Below are 26,422 nucleotides of genomic sequence, written 5' to 3' on the forward strand. Positions count from 1 at the left end.
GAGGCACTTTTCACTAGCACATGATTAGGGGGCATCTATGGGGCACCTCTTACTGGCACATTATTGAGAGGCACTATGGGGACATTTACTGAAGCCACAAAGAAGGGGTATTTTATATGGGGGGCTCTGTGTGGCACTAATATTATCAGTGGTATTATCTGTTTCTGCAGTATAGTATTGGGGAGCTCTGGATCCGCCACTGGTTCTATTCATCTTGCCGCGCAGGCGCACCTCTTCCAGACCGGTATTAAAATCTTTTAAAATGTAATAAAATTTATCTGATAAAAAAAAAAAAAAAAGCTCTTAAAACACTAATCTCACAATTAAAATGTTGAATAAAATACCCAAACACATTCCATAGTTAACCCAGTGCTCATTTTAATATAAAATAAACCAGCTTACATCTTCACAGTAAATATAGGCTATATACAAACGCATGTAGAAAGCTTCATTCTAAGCTGGCTACATACAGAACTATGGTTGCCTGAACCATTTTAATTATTTTCAGTGCATTTCATAACGAAAACGCATATATTTTTACCTTTAGTAATAGGAATAAATACAATAGAACATGAATATTCAAACAGTTAAAAAAATATCTAAATCAGTCCTGAATTGGTTTGTGCTAAACAAAAAATAAAACAAGAAAAATAAAAATAAAAAAAAGGCAAAATATAACATTTTCAGTCAAGAAATAAAAGTAGGGATTGAGCCTGCCACAGGCAGGGAATGAGAAGCAGCGCACAGCCCCACTATGTGGGGGTTTTAGCTGAGGTGCTTATTATTTAGCCCTTCACGGTAACCTTGTTCTCTGCTGCAGCAAACATGGAATAGAACCGAGTATTCTCATTGGACAGCAAGGTAGACGGTGTGTCAAATTCCGTAACCTGAAACCAATAAAAACACAAGTTAGTGATTTGAAAAATGAAATGCAACCAGATCATTTATACCAACAATAGACATTTTGTTGCGTACCTTCAGTTTTCACAAAAATAACATTAGCTTATGACACTGCTGCTTTCACTTACTTAGAATAAAATACCTTTTACCACCTGAAATCCTTCAGTTGCCAAGTAAGCTTTTGATAATGGATGATATTTCACTATTGTGATTACTCTGAAACTTGGCTCAATAATGAATGGATTCTGTTCAACAGGGCTACATGTAAGAAGTATCATATGGCATTTCCATAAATCATACTGACCAGCAGAATAAAGTTAAAATGTCATTTAAAACCATGCAGTAAACAATGAAAAAATTAAAACCTAAAAGCAAAAGCAGAATTGCATTGTTTTTTTTCACACTGTCTTTTTTTTTTTTAGGGGAAATTAAGTTCAAAACAAAGAAAGTCATGTCATAACACATTCCTTCCCAATATAACTTTCCGCTATCCACCATACATATAATGATCAGTACAGGTGCCTGGCATAGCTAAATGCTGCAGCATCTAAGAGGTATACAGAGGGAAGGGGCTCCCTCTCCATAGTCTTCCCATGATAAGATCAGGGGGTGCCAATGGCTGCCATGACATCTAGAAGCCTTACAAAGGCCTCTGGACCTGCCATGTACAGAAGCTTATAAAAGGCCCAGCATGCAGGTTTCTCTACTGTGAAGTACGATGTGTCACAAGAGAATAATCTCAGAACTGGTGGGACATGTAAAAGCCTTAAAAAGTTATTACTACATTAAGCTACACGTCAGATTTACAAAAATAGCCTCTGTCATGAAGGTGAAAGAGGACTGTCAAAAAGGGGTTAATTAATACTTTGCTCTTGCTTACAATAGAATAATTTCCTACAATGTATTAGGTAAAAAGAAACCAAAGGCTCGGCAATAGAAATTCCATGGTACCATTCTTCTCACTGACCTGTCCCTGTACTAGCACCATGATACGGTCACACCCAAGTACAGTGTTAAGACGGTGAGCTATAGTCAACATTGTGCAGTCTGAAAATGCCTCCCGTATAGTTTCCTGGATCAAAAGATCAGTTTCTGCGTCCATGGCTGCAGTAGCTTCATCAAGAATTAGAATCTGAAACAAAATCATCATTATTTAGTTAAATGTAATTAAAGTATACCTAAACATAAACTTTATTAAATCCTATTGTACATGTTATAATTAAAAAAAAAAAAAAAAAAAAAAAAATATTTCTAATATACAGTATATATTTTTTGTTTGCCTAGTGAAATAGGCACCTGAAGTTCAGGGGCCTATCGCACTTTGGAATCCGTACATACGTACACCGCTGATATGTCACATGGTTACAGGCTTTCAGTAGGCGGAGGCAGAAGCTGGCCTAGTACATCGCTGCTCCTGTCTGTGCCCACTCCCCAAAAGCCTGACATAGCACATCACTGATGAGCTTTTAGAGAATGCAGCTAATACAGCAGGGGCAGCGATGTGTGCTCCTGTCTGTACATTGCTCACAGCAGCGCCAAAGGAATCCGTACACCAACAGTATAGAGCCAACATATCAGCAGTGTACGCATGTACGGATTCCAAAGTGCGATAGACACCTATTTCACTAGAAAAAAAAATAAATCTGAAATACTATTTTTATGTAAAAGTTAAGGTACATATTGGTTTTCAGTTGCAGCAAACAAGTGCGGCCCAGCAATTAGCAGCAACCTCTGTGAGAAGCAAAAACATTGGAAATGCAATACAATTAAGCACTAATTAAAGGGTTTATCCCACTAACAGGAGTTATCAACTATCCACAGGAAAGCAATCAGCCAGTCCCATAGAAGTTTAGAGAGTGGTGATCAGGCAAGCCAGTGGTCACACCCTCAATGAGACATTTATGAGTTTTTAGCTTACCTTGCATTTACGTAATAAAGCTCGTGCTATGCACAGCAACTGACGTTCTCCCACTGAGAAATTCTCTCCATTCTCCAAAACTTCACTTTCAAGTTTAAGAGGTAGTTGGGCAACCTAATATGAAGAAAGATATATGTTGAAGAAAAATGGACTTGCAGCAGTATAGCATTTTCATTCAATGGCTTAAAACATAATTGCAAATATTAACTTACACATTCTTTCATGTGTGTCCTTTCCAGGGTATCCCAAACCTGCTCCTCGGTGAACTTGTTAAATGGATCCAAGTTGTAACTGAAGAGATAAAAGATGAATATCAGAATATAACAAGCTGCAGAGAAATCTTCTGTAGAAAGAATCTGAAACTCTGCCCTAATATACAAATGTTAAATTATCATACACAAGACCAGTCTTAAAAGAAATTCAACAGTCAAAAATATTAAACTGGAAAACAATGCATATGTGCCTGAGTAGCAGAATCCCTTGGGACTACACGAGTCCTCATTAGAGGGTAACTAAACAACCGCACACCCTACCTACAAAACATGACCACGTCAATCCTGGCAATTTCCAGCTCCTCTAAAGGTCATGATGGTTGCTTGTGTGGCAACTAAAGCTTGTCTAAACGCCGATAGCAAAAGGTATAAAAGTCTTGTGCAGATGACAAAACACACAAAGACTTTATCATCAGGGGAATATATGAAGTCAGTTTTGCTGGAGAACTTTACTACTTTCTATTTGATAAATGTGGCATAATGTAGGACCGTGCTGCTTTCTCCACCCTTCAGGAAGCCAATCCTCCCGTGTTCGTTTCACAGGTGTATAGTCAGCACAGGAAAATTGTGATCCTCATACAATCCACAGTCCTCCTTTCATGAAGGACTCTGTGATAGACCAGAAGATCGCACCAATAGTGAAGCACTGTCAACCAACTTGCTATTTAAAGGATTTATTTATATACTCACAAACATCCATAAAATAAGGCACATCAAATAATAGAACACCCTCAGGATTCTGCCCGACCCGGGTTTTGCTCATACTTCATCAGGGGCGAATACCCCACCCTCATATGGGCTGTCCTTTATATCCACAAATCTCCATACCCCTCCCCCATTAGGACTTTACAGGTGTTACTGTACATAAATTTAAAACATCACAAGTACAACAATAAAATTCATTTTCTAATATAAACCAAATACTCATACATAGCCTATCTTATATATCCTATATACCACCATTTATATATATTTTTTAATTCAGGATTACACCTCACTCATTCATGAAATTGCACCTATTCCCAATTCTAACCACCAGAGGGCTTAACTACTATCCTTCCCCCACTCAGACACAACTTTCTTATTTCCTACTTAAACCATCAGGGCTCCGCATTCTGTTATTTCTGAAAAACACATGTTTCTGACCTCATTCAGACATTAAACTAAGGGTACTTTCACACTAGCGTTATTTTTTTTCCGACATTGAGTTCCAAACTAGGGGCTCAATACCTGAAAAGAACTGATCAGTTTTATCCTAATACACTCTGAATGGAGAGCAATCCGTTCAGGATGTCTTCAGTTCAGTCTCTGACTTTTCAGGACTGAGATTATACCGCAGCATGCTGCGGTTTCATCTCCTTCCAAAATTACGAAACACTGATTTTTTAAATCATGTTGATTTACGCCCAATTAGAGAGGAGATGGAGGAAGCTCATTTGCTGGTTGCATAATTATTTACAGGTTCTTAATTGTGCAATCCCCTGTTGAGTTTTTTTTTTCTTCTCTCAATCACATCCGAAAGCAATTTTCGCTTTTGGCCTCGAAATGGAACGGTCACCCCCATCTGCCAACAGAGGCAATCTTTTTATTTTGGATTTCTCTCTGCTCGGTTTTTTGCTTTATTTCTGATCACACATTTTTGTTATTATATTCTCTTTTTTATGAAGGGTCATTTTCAGGGCTACCTCAGGCACGTCAGCAGCCAAATTAAGAGTTATCTTACGAAACCATGGGACTGAAAATATTCTCCCTTAACACCAAATTGCCTACAAAAAAGATCATATTTGTGGAAGGAGGCAGTGTCTACTGGTGCAGATATTCTTTGTATACAGGAATCTCATCTTCTGCAAACAGATGAATGCCACATATAACACCGTCTATTTCCAATTCTCATCCATTCACATAATGTGAAAAAGTCCAAAAGGTGTGTTTATAGTTAAGAATTCTGTCTCCTTCTCTCCCATATCAGAGGGGCAGATACATAGTTCTGTTATGCTGGTGAACGTTATTTATACGCTAGTGAATATGTACGCTCCCAATGAACGTCAGATATCCTTTCTACACAAGGTAATGAGACAAGTTCATAAGGTAAAACAGGGCAAGCTAATAATATGCAGAGAATTTAACGCTATCTCTGATCCTTCTCTTGACTCTAACCCCTCTAGACGCTCTCTCTCAGGCCTAGCAGCATTTATCTACTCCGAAGGTCTGATTGACGTCTGGTGGGATAAACACAGTCAAGAGAGAAATAACACTTTCTTTTCCCAGATCCACTCCTCCTATTCCTGAATGGACATGTTTTTAGTAGACCACAGTCTTGTTTCACACACTGGACTCTATCGGCCTAATCCAATGGTCAGATCACGCCCCCATAATGCTACATCTAGCAGAACAATACCAGTCCACCCCCCTCCAGTCTGGTGAAATAACACCTACTTATTTTCTCAACATAAAGTCGAAATAACACAAGCAATTCAGGAATACTTTCGACTAAATGTTGGTTCGGTTTCAGACCCGCTCATTGTATGGCAGGCCCATAAGGCTTTTGTTAGAGGTCTTCTCATCAAACTGAATCATACAGAAAAGAAAAAGCGGGACAAAAATCACAATGATACTAGGAAAAATCTCAAAACTTGAAAATTAATAAAACAGCAACCTACAGCAGGTACCACAGAAGAATTACGCATTGAAAGGAACAAATTAAGGAATATTCACAATAGAGACTTTGATAAGTCACTTTACTTAAAAGCCAGATTTTATGCTCAAGGAAACAAAGCGGGCAAACTGCTAGCCAGTAAATTTAAACAGCAACAAGGGAAATCCAAAATCCCCTTTATACTACACCCAACCTCTAAAGCTAAACTCCTTGACCGTAAGGAAATTGCAGAACAGTTCCATCTGTACTACAGTAACCTATACAATCTTAACCCCTTAAGGACCAGGCTCATTTTCACCTTAAGGACCAGGCCATTTTTTGCAAAATCTGACCAGTGTCACTTTATGTGGTGATAACTTAACGCTTTGACTTATCCAGGCCATTCTGAGATTGTTTTTTCGTCACATACTGTACTTTAGGACACTGGTAAAATGGAGTAAAAAAAAAAATCTTTATTTATAAAAAAAAATACTAAAATTTACCCAAAATTTGGAAAAATTAGCAAATATCCAAGTTTCAATTTCTCTACTTCTATAATACATAGTAATACCTACAAAAATTGGTGTTACGTTACATTCCCCATGTCTACTTCATGTTTGGATCATTTTGTGAATGGCATTTTATTTTTTGGGGATGTTACATACAAGGCTTAGAAGTTTAGGAGCAAATCTTGACATTTTTCAGAAATTTTCAAAAACCCACTTTTTAAAAGGACCAGTTCAGGTCTGAAGTCACTTTGTGAGGCTTACATAATAGAAACCTCCCAAAAATGACCCCATTTTAGAAATTACACCCTTCAAGGTAGTCAAAACAGATTTTACAAACGTTGTTAACCCTTTAGGTGTTCCACAAGAATTAATGGAAAATAGAAATAAAATATAAAAATTTCACTTTTTTGGCAGATTTTCCATTTTAATAATTTTTTTCCCAGTTACAAAGCAAGGGTTAACAGCCAAACCAAACGCAATATTTATGGCTCTGATTCTGTAGTTTACAGAAACACCCTATATGTGGTCGTGAAACTGCTGTACGGGCACACGGCAGGGCACAGAAGGAAAGGAATGCCATACGGTTTTTGGAAGGCAGATTTTGCTGGACTGTTTTTTTGACACCTTGTTTCATTTGAAGCCCTCCTTATGCACCCCTACAGTAGAATCTCCAAAAAAGTTACCCCATTTTAGAAACTACGCGATAGGGTGGCAGTTTTGATGGTACTATTTTAGGGTACATTTGATTTTTGGTTGCATTGTATTTCACTTTTTGTGAGGAAAGTTAACAAGAAATAGATGTTTTTGCATAGTTTTTATTTTTTTGTTATTTACAACGTTCATCTGGCAGGTTAGATCATGTGGTATTTTTATAGAGCAGGTTGTCACGGATGCGACAATACCCAATATTGGTTGTTTGTTTCAGTTTTACATAACAAAGCATATATTTTATTTTTTTATGATTCTTTAAGTGTCTCCACATTCTGAAAGCCATAGTTTTATTTATTTCTTGGGTGACTGTCTTGTGTAGGGGCTCATTTTTTTCGGGATGAGATGACGGTTTGATTGGCACTATTTTGGGGTGCGTATGACTTTTTGATCGCTTGCCATTATACTTTTTGTGGTGCAAGGTGACAAAAAATAGCTTTTTTTTATTTTTTACGGTACTCGCCTGAGGAGTTAGGTCATGTGATATTTTTATAGAGCAGGTTATTACGGATGCGGTATTGTCCCAGGGTGCCTGCTGATCGATTTCAGCAGGCACCCAGTTCTGATCAACACCAGCCGCACGGCAGCGATCGGAAATACACATGACGTACCGGTACATAATATGTCCCCAACAGGTTAAAGACAGTTCCACATTACCGGAAGATTATGGGACCTGGGTCAGAGAATTCTTGAACAAGGCCCAACTACCTCAGCTCTCACCCTCACAGTTAGCCTCTCTAAACGCCCCAGTTTCAGAGTTGGAACTGAAGAAATTGATAGACCATCAGGACCTGGGGATTTACCCATAGGGAGGGATAGTATCAAACGAATATTATAAACACTTCTACACCACTCTAGCCCCATTTCTACTAACTATGTTCCAGAATACTATGTCAGGAACACCTTTCCCATCGGATATGTTGATGGCGTTGATAGTTACGCTGCCTAAGCCTGGCAAGTCAGACTCCCCTTAAAATTTTAGGCCTATTTCCCTACTTAATTCCTGTGGACGGAGGAAGAGGTCAGAAAGACCTCAAAACGCGTCTGGTGCTGTATACTGATGCGAATCCAGCGATCTGAGAGACGATCTTTCAGCCACATTAGAATACAACGCGAGAAGAAACCCGGCCCGTGACTTCGCACTCAAGTTCCCGCGAGAACCATACAGTTTGAACAACTGCACGACAGTCTGACCCCACCACAGGTTATCGATCCACTCCAAGTGCGCACACATGAGCGCACACCAGCCAGTGTGACGATCCTATACCAGGTGGGGTGAGTGCTCAGAGAGCAAGATTTTACTATCCGCACGTTGACACCTTACTGTGGTTACAAACTTTCCCAGCTCGCGGTTCCGACATAACCTGCAGACAAGCTACAACGCTAGATCAGAGCGTGTACGAGCTGCTACATATAGGCTGTTATAACAGATGCGCTAACAAGGACACCATTTGGAATATCCATTCATTCCGGCAGGAACATTTCCTTGCACCATCTCCCAGAGTGATATTTTATTGCCAGTATATTATATTGATATTGTGTTATTTATTTTGCTTGCTCCATGATGTATTCAGTGCTTGCCCACAAGTTTTATTGTATCTATTTGCATCTATTAAATAGAGTGATTCAATTTCAGGGTTTTTAGCACCTCTCCAGAGTCATTGGGGGTGAGCCACCCTAATAGTACTATTTACAACACCAGGAAATTGTTCGATCTTTTTAATGTGGCGGAAATCAAAAATATACCTCTTGAAGCAGTTATCCTGGACGCTAAGAAGGCGTTCAACCGCCTTCACTGGTCTTATGCCTTCTCGGCTCTTGAGGCGATGGGTTTTACATTTCACGCAATACAAGGCTGTTGCTAGAGTTTTTGTTAATGGGGTCTTATCAGACAGCTTCCACATTACCAACGAATCCCAACAAGGTTGTCCTTTATCACCCCTGATATTCATTTTAGCTGTGGAACCCTTGGCACAACATATCTGCCTATCTAATGACATAGAAGGATTAATGATAGGTGACACGCCATATATCATTTCCCTATACGCAGACGACATTCTCACAGTCACGAATCCCAGACATTCGTTGAGTCAAACATTATCCATTATCTCCCGCTTTGGGTCTCTTTCATATTATAAAATAAATAGCTCGAAATCACAAGCTCTTCCTATTAATATTCCACTGGCAGAACTAAGATTCCTGAAAAACATGTTCCCGCTAGACTGGCAGTCCTCACTTCTACCATATCTGGGAATTAAACTAGCATATCCCCGTTCGCTTGCATACTGGAACAACTATGCACCCCTCCTCTCTATCATGTCAAAAGACCTTGCAAGCTTCAGTATGAAAGATGTATTATGGGTTGGTAGGGTTGTGTCATTTCAGATCATGACGCTACCAAAACTGATATGTTTTTCGGGCACTGCCAATTCCGGTGCCGGATTCTTTCTTTAAAGAAAAACAGAGACTCCTTCATACTTACATATGGCACACAGGGTAATGTTAAGGGAAAAAAAAGACGGGCGGCGAGTGCCTTCCCTCAATTAAAGATTACTTTCATGCTATAGGCATCTCCTTTCTCAGGGACTGGTGGAACCCCACATCGGACAAACCCTGGGTCAAAATCGAAACTCAATTTTTACTGGCAGGTACATTGAAAGACCATCTTTATTTAGCTGCATGGAAATCAGAGGCTCTCAATCATTCCCTCATAACCATTATGGTCGCAGTTCCACCGCTCTCAGGGAACATCCAATCCCCCTAATCTTTCTCACATAACTATATATCTCTTGGGTTTATGGGCGACATTAATCTCTCAACCTGGAGGGAAGCAGGCATTAGCTCAGCCACTCAACTTATTTAACACTCAATGATGGTCTCTTTTGAACATCTTCACAAGGTCAGAAATCTACCTCACTCCGAGTTTCTATCATATATGAGGGTTCGCCAGTGCCTTGATTCACTCCTCCACTCTCTTCCTAAAACCCAGCCGGATGTCAGAATATTCCAGAATTCTACTCACCATATATACGATCTTTTAGGAGATAATGTAAATTTGTGAAAACCCCTCCAATGATAAAGTGGGAACAAGACCTGCAAACAACCTTTTCAGATGCGCTTCTCATTATGAAGCTGGAATAAAAACCCTGCTCAGATGGTACTTTACCCCCCCCCCCCCCCCCATAGGTTAAGTCTTATATACCCAGGATCATCGGCCTGTTGCTGGAGGAGATGTGGGGAAACTGGATCACGTCCTGTGGTCATGCCCAAAACTTGCAGCCTACAGGCAACAGACCTTCATCTTGATTTCACAAGTCTCACGTCCCCCACGACTATAGACGTATTATAGGTCATATTCTGTTGTGTACTAAACTAGTTATCACGAGACATTGGAAAGCGGTAGATTCCCCCGCTTTATTAGAGATCATTCAAGCTTTAAATACCTCCTGTAGATACAAAAAATTTCTCCCCGAGACCATACTCAACTCAGTAGTTAGGGATAAAACATGAGCTCCTTGCATGTTAGGCTACTTTCACACTGGCATTTTGGTTTCCGTTTGTGAGATCCGTTTCAGGGCTCTCACAAGCGGTCCAAAACGGATCGGTTTTGCCCTAATGCATTCTGAATGCATAAGGATCCGTTAAGAATGCATCAGTTTGACTCAGCTCCGCCTCCATTCCGCTCTGGAGGCGGACACCAAAACGCTGCTTGCAAACGGATCCCGACACACAATATAAGTCAATGGGGAGGGATCAGTTTTCACTGACACAATATGGCACAATAGAAAACGGATCTGTCCCCCATTGACTTTCAACGGTGTTCAAAACCGTTCCGTTTTGGCTAGGTTACAGATAATACAAATGGATCCGTTCTGAATGGATGCATTTATTTTATGCACTTATAGCACCACTATATTCCGCAGCGCTTTACAGACATTAGCATCCAACTGTCTCCAATGGGGCTCACAATCTAAGGTCCCTATCAGTATGTCTTTGGAGTGTGGGGGGAAACCGGGGTACCCGGAGGGGAGAACATACAAACTCCATGCAGATGCTTTCCTTGGTCGGATTTGAACCTAGGACCCCAGCACTGCAAGGCACCAATGCTAACCACTGAGCCACCGTGCATGTGGTTCAGGGGCGTAGCTAGAAATGACTGGGCCCCATAGCAAAAAAATGTTATGGGCCCCCCTCTCCCGGATCTCCCACCCCCACATACCTCTCAGACCCCCACCCCTTCCAGAGCTCCCACCCAAACACCCTTGCAGGACCTCCCACCCCAACATCCCCACACCCCTCCTAGACCTCCCACCCTAAATCTTCCACCGCCAGTCCCCAGATATAGTGGTCCAGACATCAAGTGTCCTGCTCCCCCCTCCTGCCTATATAATGGTCCAGACCTCCAGGTTCATGCTTCCCCCTACTCCCCATATATAATGGTCTAGACTTCCAGAATCCTGCTTCCCCCTACTCCAAATATATAATGGTCCAGACCTCCAGGGTCCTGCTCCTCCCTATATAATGGTCCAGACCTCCAGGGTCCTGCTTCCCCCTCCTCCCTAAATATAATGGTCCAGACCTCCAGGGTCCTGCTCCCTCCTAAATAGAATGGTCCAGACCTCAAGTGTCCTGTTCCCCCCTATATAATGGTCCAGACCTCCAGGATCCTGCTCCCCCCCCTTCTCCTTAAATATAATGGTCCAGACCTCCAGGGTCCTGCTCCCCCCTTCTTAAATATAATGGTCCAGACCTCCAGGATCCTGCTTCCCCCCCCTACTCCCAATATATAATGGTCCAGACCTCCATGGTCCTGCTCCCCTCTCCTCCCTATATAATGGTCCAGACCTCCAGGGTCCTGCTTCCCCCTCCTCCCTAAATATAATGGTCCAAACCTTCAGGGTCCTGCACCCCCTAAATAGAATGGTCCAGACCTCCAGTTCCCCCCTATATAATGGTCCAGACCTCAGGATCCTGCTCCTCCTTAAATATAATGGTCCAGACCTCCAGGGTCCTGCTCCCCCCTTCTTAAATATAATGGTCCAGACCTCCAGGGTCATGATCTCCCCCTTCTCCTTAAATATAATGGTCCAGACCTCCAGGGTCCTGCTCCCCCCTCTTACCCAGATATAATGGTCCAGACCTCGGGAATCCCACTCCCCCCTCCTCCCCAGATATAATGGTACAGACCTCCAGTGTCCTTTTCCCCCCTATATAATGGTCCAGACCAGACCTCCAGGGTCCTGCTCCCCCTTCTCCTTAAATGTACTGGTCAAGACCTCCAGGGTCCTGCTTCCCCCTTCTCCTTAAATGTACTGGTCCAGACCTCCAGGGTGCTGCTCCCCCCTCTTTCCCAGATATAATGGTCCAGGACTCCACAGTAAGTTTTACCAGTCCCAGAGTCAGCCAGCCCTCACTTCACAGCCACTTGAACGTCTGCGCACCCACACTCCAGCAGCACTGCCAGGTCTAGCAGCACGCAGCTTCGCTGTACGCTCCGCCTCCTCCACTTCCGGACAGTTGGACTGCCACCCAGACTGGGAGCGGGACCACTCCATCTCCTCATTACAGGTAGGCCTCTCTGCCTCCGGCCGCGCCCTATTGCACCGCCCACAGCCTGCAGGCCTTGCAGATAGCGCCTTCTCTGTCTGTCCCGGAGGGGCCTGTGACCCCTGTAGCTACGCCTTTTTTTAAATTTTAAAAAAATAATAATCCTTAGCCGGCGGCCCGGGCCCCCAGTGGCGTTGGGCCCCATAGCCATTGCTATGGCTGCTATGGTGATCCCTACGCCCATGGTTGTATTATCTGAACGGAAGCGTTAATGCAGTTGACGGATCTGCACCAAACGCGAGTGTTGTAAAAAATGAGGAAGAACTCCAGAGACTTATCGGACAGGGATACATATCAAATACTAAGAAGAAAATCTGACTGAGGAATATAAAAACAAAAGTTGACCAACCTTTTGTTAGAGGGCTTCAAAAGGGGGGATTATTAATAAGAGAGAACTAAAATATCTAACCATCAAGTTCCCTGTGACTCCGGTTATATACCATCTGCTAAAAATTCATAAGAGTCTGATCAACCCCCTATAGTCTCTGGAATTAATTCACTAACGAGTAGACTGACCGAGTATATTGACCGAGTATATTGACTTTTCCCTCCAAAAATATGTCACCCAAATCCCCTCCTACCTTAAAGGCACAGGCAGTGTTATTGAGATTAAAAACTTAGGTCCCAGCAAGAAAAATACTTGGCTCGCAACAGTCGATGTAGCATCTTTGTATACAATTATACCGAAAGAACTGGGTCTCAAAGCAATAGAAGATGAGTTGAAGAATGGCCCTGAAATGTCCAGTAAGCAGAACCTTAAAGGGAACCTGTCACCCAAAAATCGCCTATTAAGCTGTTTACAGTACCTTATAGTGCTGTATAGTCGTTTCCTGATGCACTTTTTGTTAGTTTTGCCGCATGTATGCTCAGTCAGAAATCGATGTTATATTCAGCTGCTGCCCCGTGCTTCAAGTCAGGCTTGAAGTCACGGGGGCAGCGGCCTCGGCGTCTTACATGGCCCTCTCCCCGCCCCCTGCCTCTGTGACTGACAGCCGAAATCCGATTCCGGGACCGCGCTCAACGGCCGCATGCGCAGTAAAGGGCGGCAGGAGCGCGGTCCCGGCTGCCGCGCGTACTACGCGCCGTCTTACTTTCGCCGCACTGCGCATGCGCCCGACATCCTGTATCAAACGCGCCCGCGCCCGGCATCTGGGCGCGGGCGCGTTTGATACAGGATGTCGGGCACATGCGCAGTGCGGCGAAAGTAAGACGGCGCGTAGTACGCGCGGCAGCCGGGACCGCGCTCCTGCCGCCCTTTACTGCGCATGCGGCCGTTGAGCGCGGTCCCGGAATCGGATTTCGGCTGTCAGTCACAGAGGCAGGGGGCGGGGAGAGGGCCATGTAAGACGCCGAGGCCGCTGCCCCCGTGACTTCAAGCCTGACTTGAAGCACGGGGCAGCAGCTGAATATAACATCGATTTCTGACTGAGCATACATGCGGCAAAACTAACAAAAAGTGCATCAGGAAACGACTATACAGCACTATAAGGTACTGTAAACAGCTTAATAGGCGATTTTTGGGTGACAGGTTCCCTTTAAATTTACTAGTGACATCAGTGCGACTTCTATAATTTTTATTATTTTATTGAGAGTGAAGTTTTTAAGACCAAAACCTTTTTCAAAGATACTGATGTGAATGGATATATTGCCACTACTAGCTGTCATTATGAACCGTGGCTTAAAAATATACCGAAAGGGCAATTTAAGATAATATATGCAAATTGTACGGATAGGGATGATTATAAAGCACAAAGCCAGATCATCGATGAGAGGTTTTTGGAAAAGGGCTACTTAGAGTGAACTAAATAGGTATAGCAAAAGTCTAGAAGGAAGCAATGAACAAAGAAAGATTGAGAGAAAAAAAGATTTCTGGTTTACATTCTTCACGCAGTGTGGGCTTCTTGAAAAAAGCGATCAAAAAGAACTGGGCAGTTTTGAAAAATGACCCCATTCTAGGAGATAAAATTCCTGATCAACCTGTAACTCCAAGTATGTAGGGAGAACGACCATAAAACTAAAGATAAGGATACAAGAACACATACAAAATATTAAAAAGGGTCTCGACACACATAGTGTACCTGCACATTTGGATTTAAGTTCGCTGGGATCGAAGCACTTAAACCACACTGACCCTTGGGGGATATCCAGTGGCCAGGATTAACCTGGTGCTTCACTATTGGTGTGATCTTCTGGTCTATCACAGAGTCCTTCATGAAAGGAGGACTGTGGATTGTATGAGGATCACAATTTTCCTGTGCTGACTATACACCTGTGAAACAAACAAGTGAGGATTGGCTTCCTGAAGGGTGGAGAAAGCAGCACGGTCCTACATTACTACTTTCTGGCTGCTGACTTGTGTGTGAATAGAACCCATTTTAGGACATGCAGCGTGGTTTACAGGCAACGTATCAGAGCCTTTTAGAAATTTTAAATTGCACATTTATCAAATGCTGTATGGCATTTGATAAATTTGTCTCATCCTTAAAACCTCAAACTTCCATCTAGAAAAGCTACTCCAGTTTTCCTACTCACCCTCCTACTGAAGCGAGATTGAAAACGAGATTTTTGTATAACTTACCAGTAAAATCTCTTTCTCGCTCTTTCCTTGGGGGACACAGAAGACCTTTGTATAGCTCATCTCCCTAGGAGGTGTGACACTAAGTTTAAACTGTTAAGCCCCTCCTCCACAGCTATACCCTCAGCCTGGAGAGAGAGACTGCCAGTTGCGTGTCCAAGTAGTGAGAAAAGGCAAAGCCCAACAAGTGGAACCAACAAGCCATCTACCCAACGGGTAAAACAAACTCGGAAACCGTGTAGAGAAAAACAAAGAAAGAATGGGTGGGTGCTGTGTCCCCCAAGGAAAGAGTGAGAAAGAGATTTTACTGGTAAGTTATACAAAAATCTCGTTTTCTCGCCCAGTTTCCTTGGGGGACACAGAAGACCTTGGGACGTTCAATAGCAGTCCAAGAGGGGAGGGACCACAGCACCAAGGCGAGGCACCCGAAGGCATCAAGAAAACCGCCACCTGCAGACCAGGCGGCCCAAGACAGCATCCGCTGAAGCCCGAGTATGCACCCTGTAGAGCTCGGTAAGACGTGAAAGGAAGATCAGTGACCGCCTTGCACAAATGCATGGCCGAAGCCCAATGCCTCCGGCCCAGGGGGCACCGACCGCTCTGGTGAAACGAACAGTGACACCAAAAGCAGAACCCTGCCCTTGGTGCGGTAACCACAGCAACAGCCACTCTGAGAAAGCGGAGGAAAGCCTGGAGGCCGCAACCCTTTGTGCGGACCTTCCGGAAACACAAGAGACCAAACATCGACAAGATTCGGAGATCTCCAAGGAAAAATGCAAGGCCCAAACAACGTCCAAACGCTGAAGCGTCCGTTCCCGGGGGTGGGAAGGGGAGGACGAATGCCTCGCTGAACTGAACGACAAACACCACCTTCAGAAGGAAGGAAGAGACGGGATGGAGAACAGCCCTGTCCTGGGGAAAGAAATAAGGCTCGGAACAAGAAGGGCCGCCACTCAGGCACCCGTCAGAGACACGATGGCTACGGAAACACAACCGCACAGGACAGAAGGAGTAGAGAGAACTACTGTAACGGCTCCAAAGGAAAGACAGGAGCGCCAAGAACCCAGCATGTAGATCCCAGGGCGGTACCGGAGGGCAGTACAAAAGGAACCCAAGAGTCGCTCCATGGAAGAAGGTCTTGACAGGCCCAGAGGGCCGGGGAACACCAAAAGAGGAAGGACAGCGCCGACACTTGACACTCCAAGCAACAGGGTCCCAGTCCCAGGTCCAGGTCGGACTGGAGAAAGACAGAACCATGGAGAGAGAAAGGCAGAGTGGGGGAAACGCCCAGCTTCCCACAGAACCCCAGGTAAAAACCCTAAGTCCTACAACAGATCCTGGACGAAAACACGGCCTGGAGCGAACACCAGCGAGCCCTCTAGGGTCGCCTAGGCAAGCGGGTGAAAACCCAATGAGATCAGGCGCAGACCAGTAACACGGGCAGAATGGTCGGCAAAACTGGTCCCGTCGGCCCCCGAGCAACGTTGCCCCGCATCCACCCGGAGTGGGGGAGCAGAAGGACAGACGGAAGGAACCGAAGGCTCCGCCCCGCAACCGCCAGATGCCAGGACAAAACAGGCTAAAGTCCATGCCGATGTAGTCACCACAGGAAGACGTTCTACAGTCCCGGTGTGGGAGATCAAAGGACAATCTTGCCCGAATGGTAGTCCTCCCAAGTTACCGAGAAGGTAAGTCCCTAGTAGAACCATTGCCCAGAATGGAAAAAACGCAATCTGCACCCAACGGGAGGACAGAATGCGGTAGACCCGGTAAATAGGCACACAGCTAGTACAGCCAGTGTGAACAAGGGAGACAGTACAAGGCCAAAAGGAACACCGGAACCATCCACATGAACAACCATGCACTCCCCAGAGGGGAGGGCAGTGAAAGAACAGCCTCTGAAGCGTGGCCGATACACAAAAGCCACATCAGAGTGATCTGTACTGAGCGGGAGCCAAACAGAGCCGGCGAGAAAAGGCAATCGAGCCAGAGGCCGGCAGAACACCCTCCAACCGAAAGGAGGGGTGGCCAACAGGGAAGCCACAGGACAGCTCAAGAGCAAAACCCCGCTACACCGAGACGCCCGGTACACCGTCTCGCACCAAGGTGGAGGTCCACCGGACCTGGGTAAGCGAGCACCCAAGAGAAGTTGGGTGACCTTCCCGAGAAGAGCGTCCCGAACCTGATAACAGATCAGACTGAAGCGCAGAGGGTGCCAACCGGAAGGACTCATACCACACCGCATCCGAAGGGGAGGAAATGGTAGTAGGCGAGGGAACCGTAGTCCCACCAGAGCCAACATAGAATTCGAGGGGCGCTGCAGACAGCACTCTCGACCATGTGACCACTAGCGCAGGGAAACAATGCTGCGGGAGGACGAATGGGTACGTATCTAGGGACCACGAACACACCCCGGGCGGAAAGGCCAACGAAAGGAATGAGTACCACCCAGCTCGGTGCAGTAGCGAACAAGTAGAGCCCGTCTACTTATATATAAGGTATATACCTTTGAATACATTGGGCATTCATCTGCTGTTTGTTGAACACCACCTTAGGCTCACACAGGTGGACCGAATGAGCTCTTTAGAGAATAGTGCAAGGCTTGCTGCAAGCATCGTATCTCAAGAGAAAAAAGTATATCTCAGGAGAAAGGGAGGCATACGTACGAGTAGCCCCGTAAGCAGTGAGAAGGCCAACTCACCTATGGGAGGAGAAGGCATACACGGCCCAAACAATGGACAGAGCGCACAAGAAAGTCCGCTCACTGCAAAAAATAGTCACTCCGTGAAGGATCAGCCAGAGTCCAACCGTAACAACGGAAGTGCAAGTGCAACCTGAAAGGTAGTCATGCACAAGACTAGTACTGCATGCGATGGAACGCAAACAGTCCGCCCAGAAAAGGGGGGAAATGTACCTGGCAAACACTGCAGTCGGCAAGAGTGCAGAGGCCTGCCCAAAAAAGGGGAGGATGCCAAGGCGAGTACCTACTTCGGAAAAGTAGGACATACCATATTCCGCCCAGAAGGGGGCCATGCCCATGGCCGCACATATCCAGCAGAACGCAGGAAGGTCCACTTAGTGAAAGGGGGCATGCACAGGGTTACCATCATTAAGTGATTGTGCAAAAATCCACCCAACACCGAATTTCATGAGAGTGCACCACTCCGCCAATGAAGGGGGACGTGTACCAGTCCAGCACAACATAAACAAGGACAGCCGTGGATCGCGTGAGCGTGCAAAATGCCGCCCATGGAATAAGGGGTGGCCATGCACAAGACCAGCACCGTATCCAATGGGAGTGCAAGCATTCCACCCAAGTTAGAGGGCATGCTCAGGACCGGCAACGCATCCAGTGAGTGCAGTATTCCGCCCAGAAATGGGGGTCATTCACATGGCCAGCATCGCATCCAGTGAGAGTGCCACCATGGATGGGGCCATGTACATGGCCAGCAACGTACTGGCAAGAGAACAAACACCGTCAGTGAGAGCGCTGCGAACCCCTGGGGGTGGGGGAACCTCCAAGCGGGAAGAATTCGCGCTTGGAGAGTTCCCCCCCCCCACCCAGAGGCCTGAATTTTGCAGCCTAGTAGGCCGTGAAGCCGGGGCCTAAATTTTAGCGTCGCCCGGCTGAACGGGCCGCAAGTATTTAAAGTACCGACCGGGCCTAAGCCGGCCGCGGGAGCCCCCGTACCGGTCGCTGGTGCCCACCCCGAGTGCCGGAATTGTGCCAGCAGGCCGCGAAGCCTGAACAAACTATGCAGCGCCCGGCCGGAATGCACCGACGGCCGGCCGGGGCCTGTTGGAGCACAGTTCTAGCCAATGCCGGCTGCGGGAGCCCACCCCGCGGCCGGAAGAATCAGGGACCCGAGAGGAGCGTGGAGGTGCGGCCCAGCAGGCCGCGATGCCTGGGCGCAAATTTGCGGCGTCCGGCCAACCTGACCGATGGTCGGCCGGGCCTAGTTGGAGCATAGCTCGAACATGCAATGCAGGCCGCGGGTGCCCACCCCGCGGCCCGGAAGAGTCAGGGCCCGGGAAGGAGCACCGGATGGTGCGGCCCAGCAGGCCGCGAAGCCTGGACTAAATTTTTGCGGCGCCCAGGATTACCCATGCCGTCAGGAGCGGCAGCAGGTCCTGAGCAGCGCACCGGTAAGCGCCCCCTCTTTGCGCGCGTCCTGCAATCAGCGGTATGATCTATGGAGGGGAGGAGAGGGAGCAGATTGCCGCCTTGCGGCACCCCAGGGACCGACCAGCAGGGCCACCCAATAGCCACTCTGCTCGGATAGGCTACCAGTATGGGGGTCAGTCACGCAGGAGACCGGGGAGGGAGGGGACGTAGGGCTGGAGAAGCCACTCTTACCACAGCCGTCTTCACCCTCGGTCCACTCCAGCAGGGTCGCCCCTTCAGCTACTGGCACCGTAGTGGCAGGACGCTGGAAGAGGGACTTGGCGTGCGGGCGACCCTTGCGCTGGCGGGATGCAGGGGAGCTGGGCTGCCCTGGTCCACCTTGCCTTCTGTGGGGGAGGCAGCAGTGCGGGTGACCGGCACTGGCGCAGCTCGACCCCGGGAAAAGCAGAGAGGTCTAGTGCGTCTCTGTTGTCCCTGATGATCTGGAACAAAAAGAAAAGAAAAAAAGTTAAAATCTAAATTTAGACGAGGAGAAAACAGCCCTGCAGAGCAGGGAGTGTCTTGCCTCCTTGGACACTAAGCAAAAAACTGGCAGTCTCTCTCTCCAGGCTGAGGGTATAGCTGTGGAGGAGGGGCTTAACAGTTTAGTTTAAACTTAGTGTCACGCCTCCTAGGGAGATGAGCTATACCAAGGTCTTCTGTGTCCCCCAAGGAAACTGGGCGAGAAATTTTGTATTTCTTTTTTGCAACTTTTAAAATAAGTCTCAATGATAAACCTGACGTAAAACTCATTAACATAGCTAACCGTAACCATGCCCGCTTCTGCACCTATATTTCAAAACTGGAGTAAATGGTGTAAAAATGCAAAAAGTCGCTAAATGTTTGCACAAGTGAGCCCAAACAAATTGGAAAAGGAGTATTTTAGAAGCCATATTTCGGGAGTGAAAGCATCAGTTCATGGGGAAAAGGGTGGGACTTACCGTACATATTTTAAAAGTGCTTACCGGACAGTTCCACTGAACAAGACAGGCTCCTGGGGTATAATCGAGAGCTTGCTGCGCAGATCTGCCAAGCCAATGTCGCTGATATTTACACCATCTATTTTTATACAACCATTAGAAAGCTCCACAAGTCGAAAAAGAGCCATACCCAGGGAGCTCTTCCCTACAGGATAAAATTTTATATTGGAAGGATTAAAAAGTACTGAACTGCAAAAATAAAGACATCAAATGATGTCATCGTACAATGATACTTCTCTCACCTGAGCCAGTCCTTCCCACAATTCCAATCTTCTCTTTCGGCTTGATGGTAAATGACACTTTCTTCAGTACCAAGGGTAGGTTCTCTCTGTATCGCATTCCTGCAGTTTCAAAAATGATCTCTCCTTCTTGGGGCCAGTCTGCAGGGGGTGCCTTGTTTTTAATCCTGGCAGGAGCCTCAAGGGCCAAAGTCTAAATAGAAAAAGGATTGTATAAAGAATCATACCAATGGATGATGGGGACATGCCCGAGGCCACTTTGACATGGTCAGTATTTGTAAGCCAAAACCAGGAGTGAAAACTATTTGTCTTACAAACACTGATGAAAAATACAAACACTAACCGTGTGAAAGTGGCCTAACCTGGGAAAAATAATGCTGCAAGTCCCAGTGGAAGGAGCACAACAAACTATTCTCACAGGAAGGAGGAAAGACTGGAAATCTGCTGAAGAACGCACACGAGTGCACACAGGCGATTAGGACAGACCATGCAGAAATCTTAGATACATATTGATGCTTACCTTGATATAATTGCTGATACGCTCTACTGAGGTGAATCGAGCTTCAGTTTCTGATGCAAGTCTGACTGTAAACTGGAACAATCCAGTTAACTGGAATTTAAAACAAAAAAATAAAATAAAATAAAAGTCAATAGCAAACGCATCCACTACTACTTAAAAGCAGAAAAGGTTACTGCAGCTTGAAGGCCATGTACACTGTAAAGAGACATTTTTAATAATTGCATTGCACCTTTTATGGGCTAAAAATCATTCTCTGAATAGGTTTTTTATTAAAGGGGATGGTCATTTTCTGGTTACTGCTAACCAATGTGTTTATAAGATGACTATATGGCACTTACAAATACAGCTTTTGTTAATATTCTGTGCAGTCTGCTATATTTCATAAGCCATGCCCCCTTCTTCAGTGCTCTCCACACAGAGGTCTTGTCCATAATATGGCTGCTGATGGAGGGTCATGTGACCAGGCAAAAATCACTCAGCCTCCTCTATTCACAGAGAGCACTAAGCTCCCAACAGTACAAGTGCAGTGTGTGAATAGAAGAGACTGAGCGATTTGCCAAGTTTTGTGCGGTCTTGTTCATACCATGGCTGCTGATGGAGGGTCATGTGACCAGGCAAATGAGGAGGCATACCTTATAAAATATAGAAAATGGTGCAGTATATAAGGAATGGCTACATTAGTAAGTGCTGTATAGTTATTTTACATACACATTAACCAAACGTAGCCAGAATGTGGCCAACCCTTTTAAACAGGTTAGTCATCTATAGCTGCGGTACTTGCGTATATACACACACACAGTTGACTTGGTATTTCTATTTGTCTTGCCCACTTTAAATATGACTGATCTTATGAAGGAACAGCACGCCAAATTGTGCACGCCGATAAAAATGTATACACAGCAACATGCTGAAATACAATTAGGAACGTATGACTTTGTGAACATGTCCCTAATGCCCTAATAGTTTTGTAATATAATTAATGCATTTTTATTACACTTCTTACCCCCTTAAAGCGCACCTTTCCCTGTGTGCTTAAAATTCACTTCTCTGTACACTGACTTGTCAGCGGTATACGGACTGTACATTTTATTAATGGGACCACAACACAAGGAGTACAGGCAGGAGCACACATTGCTGCTTCTGCCTGTGCCCCCCAAAGGTTTACCAACTCCTGACATAGCACATGGGTACCCTGTACCCATGTTTCATGCCAGGATTAGTTGAGTGGAGCAGGCTCCTACTTCTGCCCGATTTGCTAAGCTTAATGCCGACATGCAGGACTTTTAACTTGACAAAGCAGGAGCCCACTCTGCTCAGCTAATCGTGGCATAGTACATGGGTACAGGATTCTTTTATAAGCTCTTGAGAGCAGGGCCCTCATTCCTCTTGTTCTAATTATTGACTTGTCTGTTGCTATGCCATTTATGACTGTTTGCATGAAACCCTGAATTATAAAGAGCTGCAGAATAAGTTGCCGCTATATAAAGATTATTATGACTAGAAAACTGAAATGGTATGGAATATCACAACGGAAATCCAATTCCATAAATCCTTCACTCACCTGTACTGCATATGACATTGCAAGTCCAGCGTATGCCGGAGAGATGCTCCCATGCATCAAAATAATCATAAGGCCAGTAGTAGTGATTAGCGATATACTAATTATGTCAAGCCGTATGGCCAACCAGCGCATGGCACAGTTAAACAGATAGAAGGGGGCTTGGTTACTGTCCAGCAACTCCTGATACCTGGAAAAGCAAATCGAAAAGTCTGAGGCTAAAAGAAGACATTGCTATATTCATATCAACCATCAACAGCTGCTATACAAGAACACGATTTTGCAAGTTCTCCCACTGTAGGGGTCTGAAATTCATATTGTAGGTGCATTCCCACTCAGACAGAATTAAAAAAAAAAAAAAAAAATGGGGGGGGGGGGGGGGGGGAAATCACATTGTATGATTTTGAAAGAATTTATTTGCTGAACTTAAGTATCTGAACACCTGAGAAACAGCAAGAATTCTGTCTCTCAAAGACCAGTTACTGTGCCTTTAAAAAGTCCACCTCTACGCCACTCATTAATCTAACTTAGTAGCACCTGTCTGAGCTCTTTAAAGACCCCTGTCCAACCCACAGTCAGATGCCAACTACTACCATGGGCAAGACCAATGAGCTGTCAAAAGACACCAGAGACAAAATTGTGGACCTCCACAAGGCTGGAAAGGGCTACGGGGCAATTGCCAAGCAGCTTGGTGAAAATAGATCAACTGTTGGAGCAATTGTTAAAAAATGGAAGATGCTAAAGACGACTGTCAGTCTCCCTCGGACTGGGGCTCCATGCAAGATCTCACCTCATGGGGTATCACTGATGATAAGAAAGGTGAGGAATCAGTCCAGAACTACAAGGGAGGAGCTGGTCAATGACCTAAAACGAGCTGTCTCCACAGTGTCAAATGTCACTGTCGGTAGAAAACTACGCCGTCATGGTTTTAAAATCATGCACTGCACAGAAGGTTCCCCTGCTCAAGTCATCACATGTCCAGGCCCGTCTGAAGTTTGCCAATGACCATCTGGATGATCCAGAGGAGGCATTGGAGAAAGCCCTGAGGTCAGAAGAGACCAAAGGAGAACTTTTTGGTCTAAACTTCACTTGTCGTGTTTGGAGGAAAAAGAAGGATGAGTTGCATCCCAAGAACACCATCCCTACTGTGAAGCATGGGGGTGGTAACATCATGCTTTGGGAGGTACTTTTCTGCGAAGGGGACAGGACGACTTCACTGTATTAAGGAGAGGGGGCCATTTATTGTGAGATTTTGAGCAACAACCTCCTTCCCTCTGTGAGCACTGAAGATGGGTCGTGGCTGGGTCTTCCAACATGACAACGACCCAAGGCACACAGCCAGGATAACCAAAGAGTGGGTTCTGGAGTGGCCTAGCCAGTCTCCAGACCTAAATCCAATAGAACATCTTTGGAGGGAGCTGAAACTCTGTGTTGCTCAGCGACAGCCCCGAAACCTGACAGATCTAGAGGAGATCTGTGTGGAGGAGTGGGCCAAAATCCCTGTTCAGTGTGTGCAAACCTGGTCAAGAACTACAGGGAACGTTTGACCTCTGTAATTGCAAATAAAGGTTTCTGTACCAAATATGAATACTGAGTTTCTCAGGTGTTCAAATACTTATGTTCAGCAATGCAAGACAAATACATTCTTTAAAAATCATAAAATGTGATTTCCTGAAATGTTTTTTTAAATTTTCTCTCTCAGAGTGGAACTGCACCTACAATGTGAATTTCAGACCCCTCCACAATTTCTAACTCTAACTAAAATCGCAGGGTGTTCAACTACTTCTGTTCCTCACTGTATACCACACAATATAATGAAAATGCCAAGGTAAACATGTGGCACTGACCTGTGCAGAAACTCGTGCCCTTTGCTGTATGCGTGAATTGTGGAAAGTCCCTGAATACTAGATGTTATGTGTGACAAGAATGGACTTTGTGTAATGTTATCCAGCCGCTTTAACTCCCGAATGAACACCCTAGAAAACAATATACATTTACTTTCAATAACGAAAAAAAACACATATTCACATAATTCTTGACAATTTGTTTGCAGTTACAGGTTGTTTAACCCCTTGAAGACAATGACCTGTTTCTGCCTCTCGGCATTTATAAGATTTCAATTTTTATAGTGATTTAGCCCCTGAAAGCATTTTCAAATTCTTTGGGGTAGATATAGGTTAGTGATTATTATACACTATTCACCTTAAAGGAGTATTCCCATCTGAAACACTGATGGCATAGCGCTAGGATATTCTATCAATGTCAGCTAGTAGCAGATCCCAGCGGTGGAACTCTAACCTATTTAGAGAACAGGGCTCCCAAATATAAAGGAGAGCACACCGCGCATGTGCGGTGCACCCTCCATCCATAGCTATGGCAGTTCCAAAAACAGCTGAGTGAGCGTGCTCTGTTATTTTAGGTACTCCCAAAGTGGTGAATGGAGAGCAAACTAGCGTGGCCACCTTTCACTGCCTGAAACAGCTGAGCCAATGCTCAGCTATATTAAGAACTCCCATAGTGGTGAACGCTGGGGTGGCTGTGAATGTGCGGCTGCTCTGTGTTCACTTCAGGGGTCTGGTTCTAGGGATAGGAGCAGGTCCAAGACATGGGACCTGTACCTGACACAGATGGTGTATCCTAGCGATAGGCCATCGATGTCCCAGATATCCCATTAAATAAGGTTAGATTTACAATAACAGGTTGTTATATCAAATGTGTACATTTTCGTTTTGTAATTACTATATAATAGTATGTATAAACTGTAAAAATATTGGGGGTCATTTATTAAGACTGGCGTTTTAGACGCCAGTCTTCATACCCCTTTAGCTCGTGGTGGATGCGCCAAATTTATGTAGCAGCGCCGGCCTCTGCATAACATCAGCTTATCCACCTCCTGTCTAAATCTACACCACCTCCCTTGCTGGCGTATATTTAGACCATTTTCTACGCCTAAAACAGGCATAGAAAATGATAAATGAGGGGGGCCTGCTGTACCACAATCTGTGACAGATACAGCCAGGTCCATAAATATTGGGACAGCGGCACAGGTCTAAAATTTTTGGCGCTATACACCACCACAATAGATTTGAAATGAAACGAACAAGATGTGCTTTAACTGCAAACTGTTTGAGGGCATTTACATCCAAATCAGGTGAACGGTGTAGGAATTACAACAGTTTGCATATGTGCCTCCCACTTGCTAAGGGGCCAAAAGTAATGGGACAATTGGCTTCTCAGCTGTTCCATGGCCAGGTGTGTGTTATTCCCTCATTATCCCAATTACAATGAGCAGATAAAAGGTCCAGAGTTAATTGCAAGTGTGCTATTTGCATTTGGAATCTGTTGCTGTCAACTCTCAAGATGAGATCCAAAGAGCTGTCACTATCAAGGAAGCAAGCCATCATTAGGCTAGAAAGAAAAAGAAAAATCAGAGCGATAGCAAAAACATTAGGCGTGGCCAAAACAACTGTTTGAAACATTCTTAAAAAGAAGGAAAGCATCAGTGAGCTCAGCAACACCAAAAGACCCGGAAGATCACGGAAAACAACTGTGGTGGATGACTGAAGAATTCTTTCCCTGGTGAAGAAAACACCCTTCACAACAGTTGGCCAGATCAAGAACACTGTACAGGAGGTAGGTGTATGCGTGTCAAAGTCAACAATCAAGAGAAGACTTCACCAGAGTGAATACAGAGGGTTCACCACAAGATGTAAACCATTGGTGAGCCTCAAAAACAGAAAGGCCAGATTAGAGTTTGCCAAACGACATCTAAAAAAGCCTTCACAGTTCTGGAACAAAATTCTATGGGCAGATGAGACCAAGATCAACTTGTACCA

The 26,422-nt window shown here is 45.0% G+C and overlaps 1 protein-coding gene across 1 annotated transcript in view; it reads right to left on the reverse strand.

The window, feature by feature from the left end:
* Positions 1 to 356: 356 nt before the first annotated feature.
* ABCC5 (ATP binding cassette subfamily C member 5) overlaps positions 357 to 26,422 on the reverse strand; it is a 112,686-nt gene continuing 86,620 nt past the window's right edge. Inside the window, exons 22-30 of the mRNA XM_044289346.1 lie at positions 24,434 to 24,562; positions 22,590 to 22,776; positions 21,029 to 21,118; positions 20,512 to 20,701; positions 20,255 to 20,414; positions 3,031 to 3,109; positions 2,819 to 2,932; positions 1,868 to 2,032; positions 357 to 887 (exon numbers count right to left, since the gene is read on the reverse strand). Of these exons, the coding sequence (XP_044145281.1) occupies positions 786 to 887; positions 1,868 to 2,032; positions 2,819 to 2,932; positions 3,031 to 3,109; positions 20,255 to 20,414; positions 20,512 to 20,701; positions 21,029 to 21,118; positions 22,590 to 22,776; positions 24,434 to 24,562 (1,216 nt within the window). The 3' untranslated portion in view covers positions 357 to 785. The remainder of the gene's footprint in view (positions 888 to 1,867; positions 2,033 to 2,818; positions 2,933 to 3,030; positions 3,110 to 20,254; positions 20,415 to 20,511; positions 20,702 to 21,028; positions 21,119 to 22,589; positions 22,777 to 24,433; positions 24,563 to 26,422) is intronic.

Source organism: Bufo gargarizans, chromosome 4, assembly GCF_014858855.1.
Source record: "Bufo gargarizans isolate SCDJY-AF-19 chromosome 4, ASM1485885v1, whole genome shotgun sequence".
Lineage (NCBI taxonomy): Eukaryota > Metazoa > Chordata > Amphibia > Anura > Bufonidae > Bufo > Bufo gargarizans.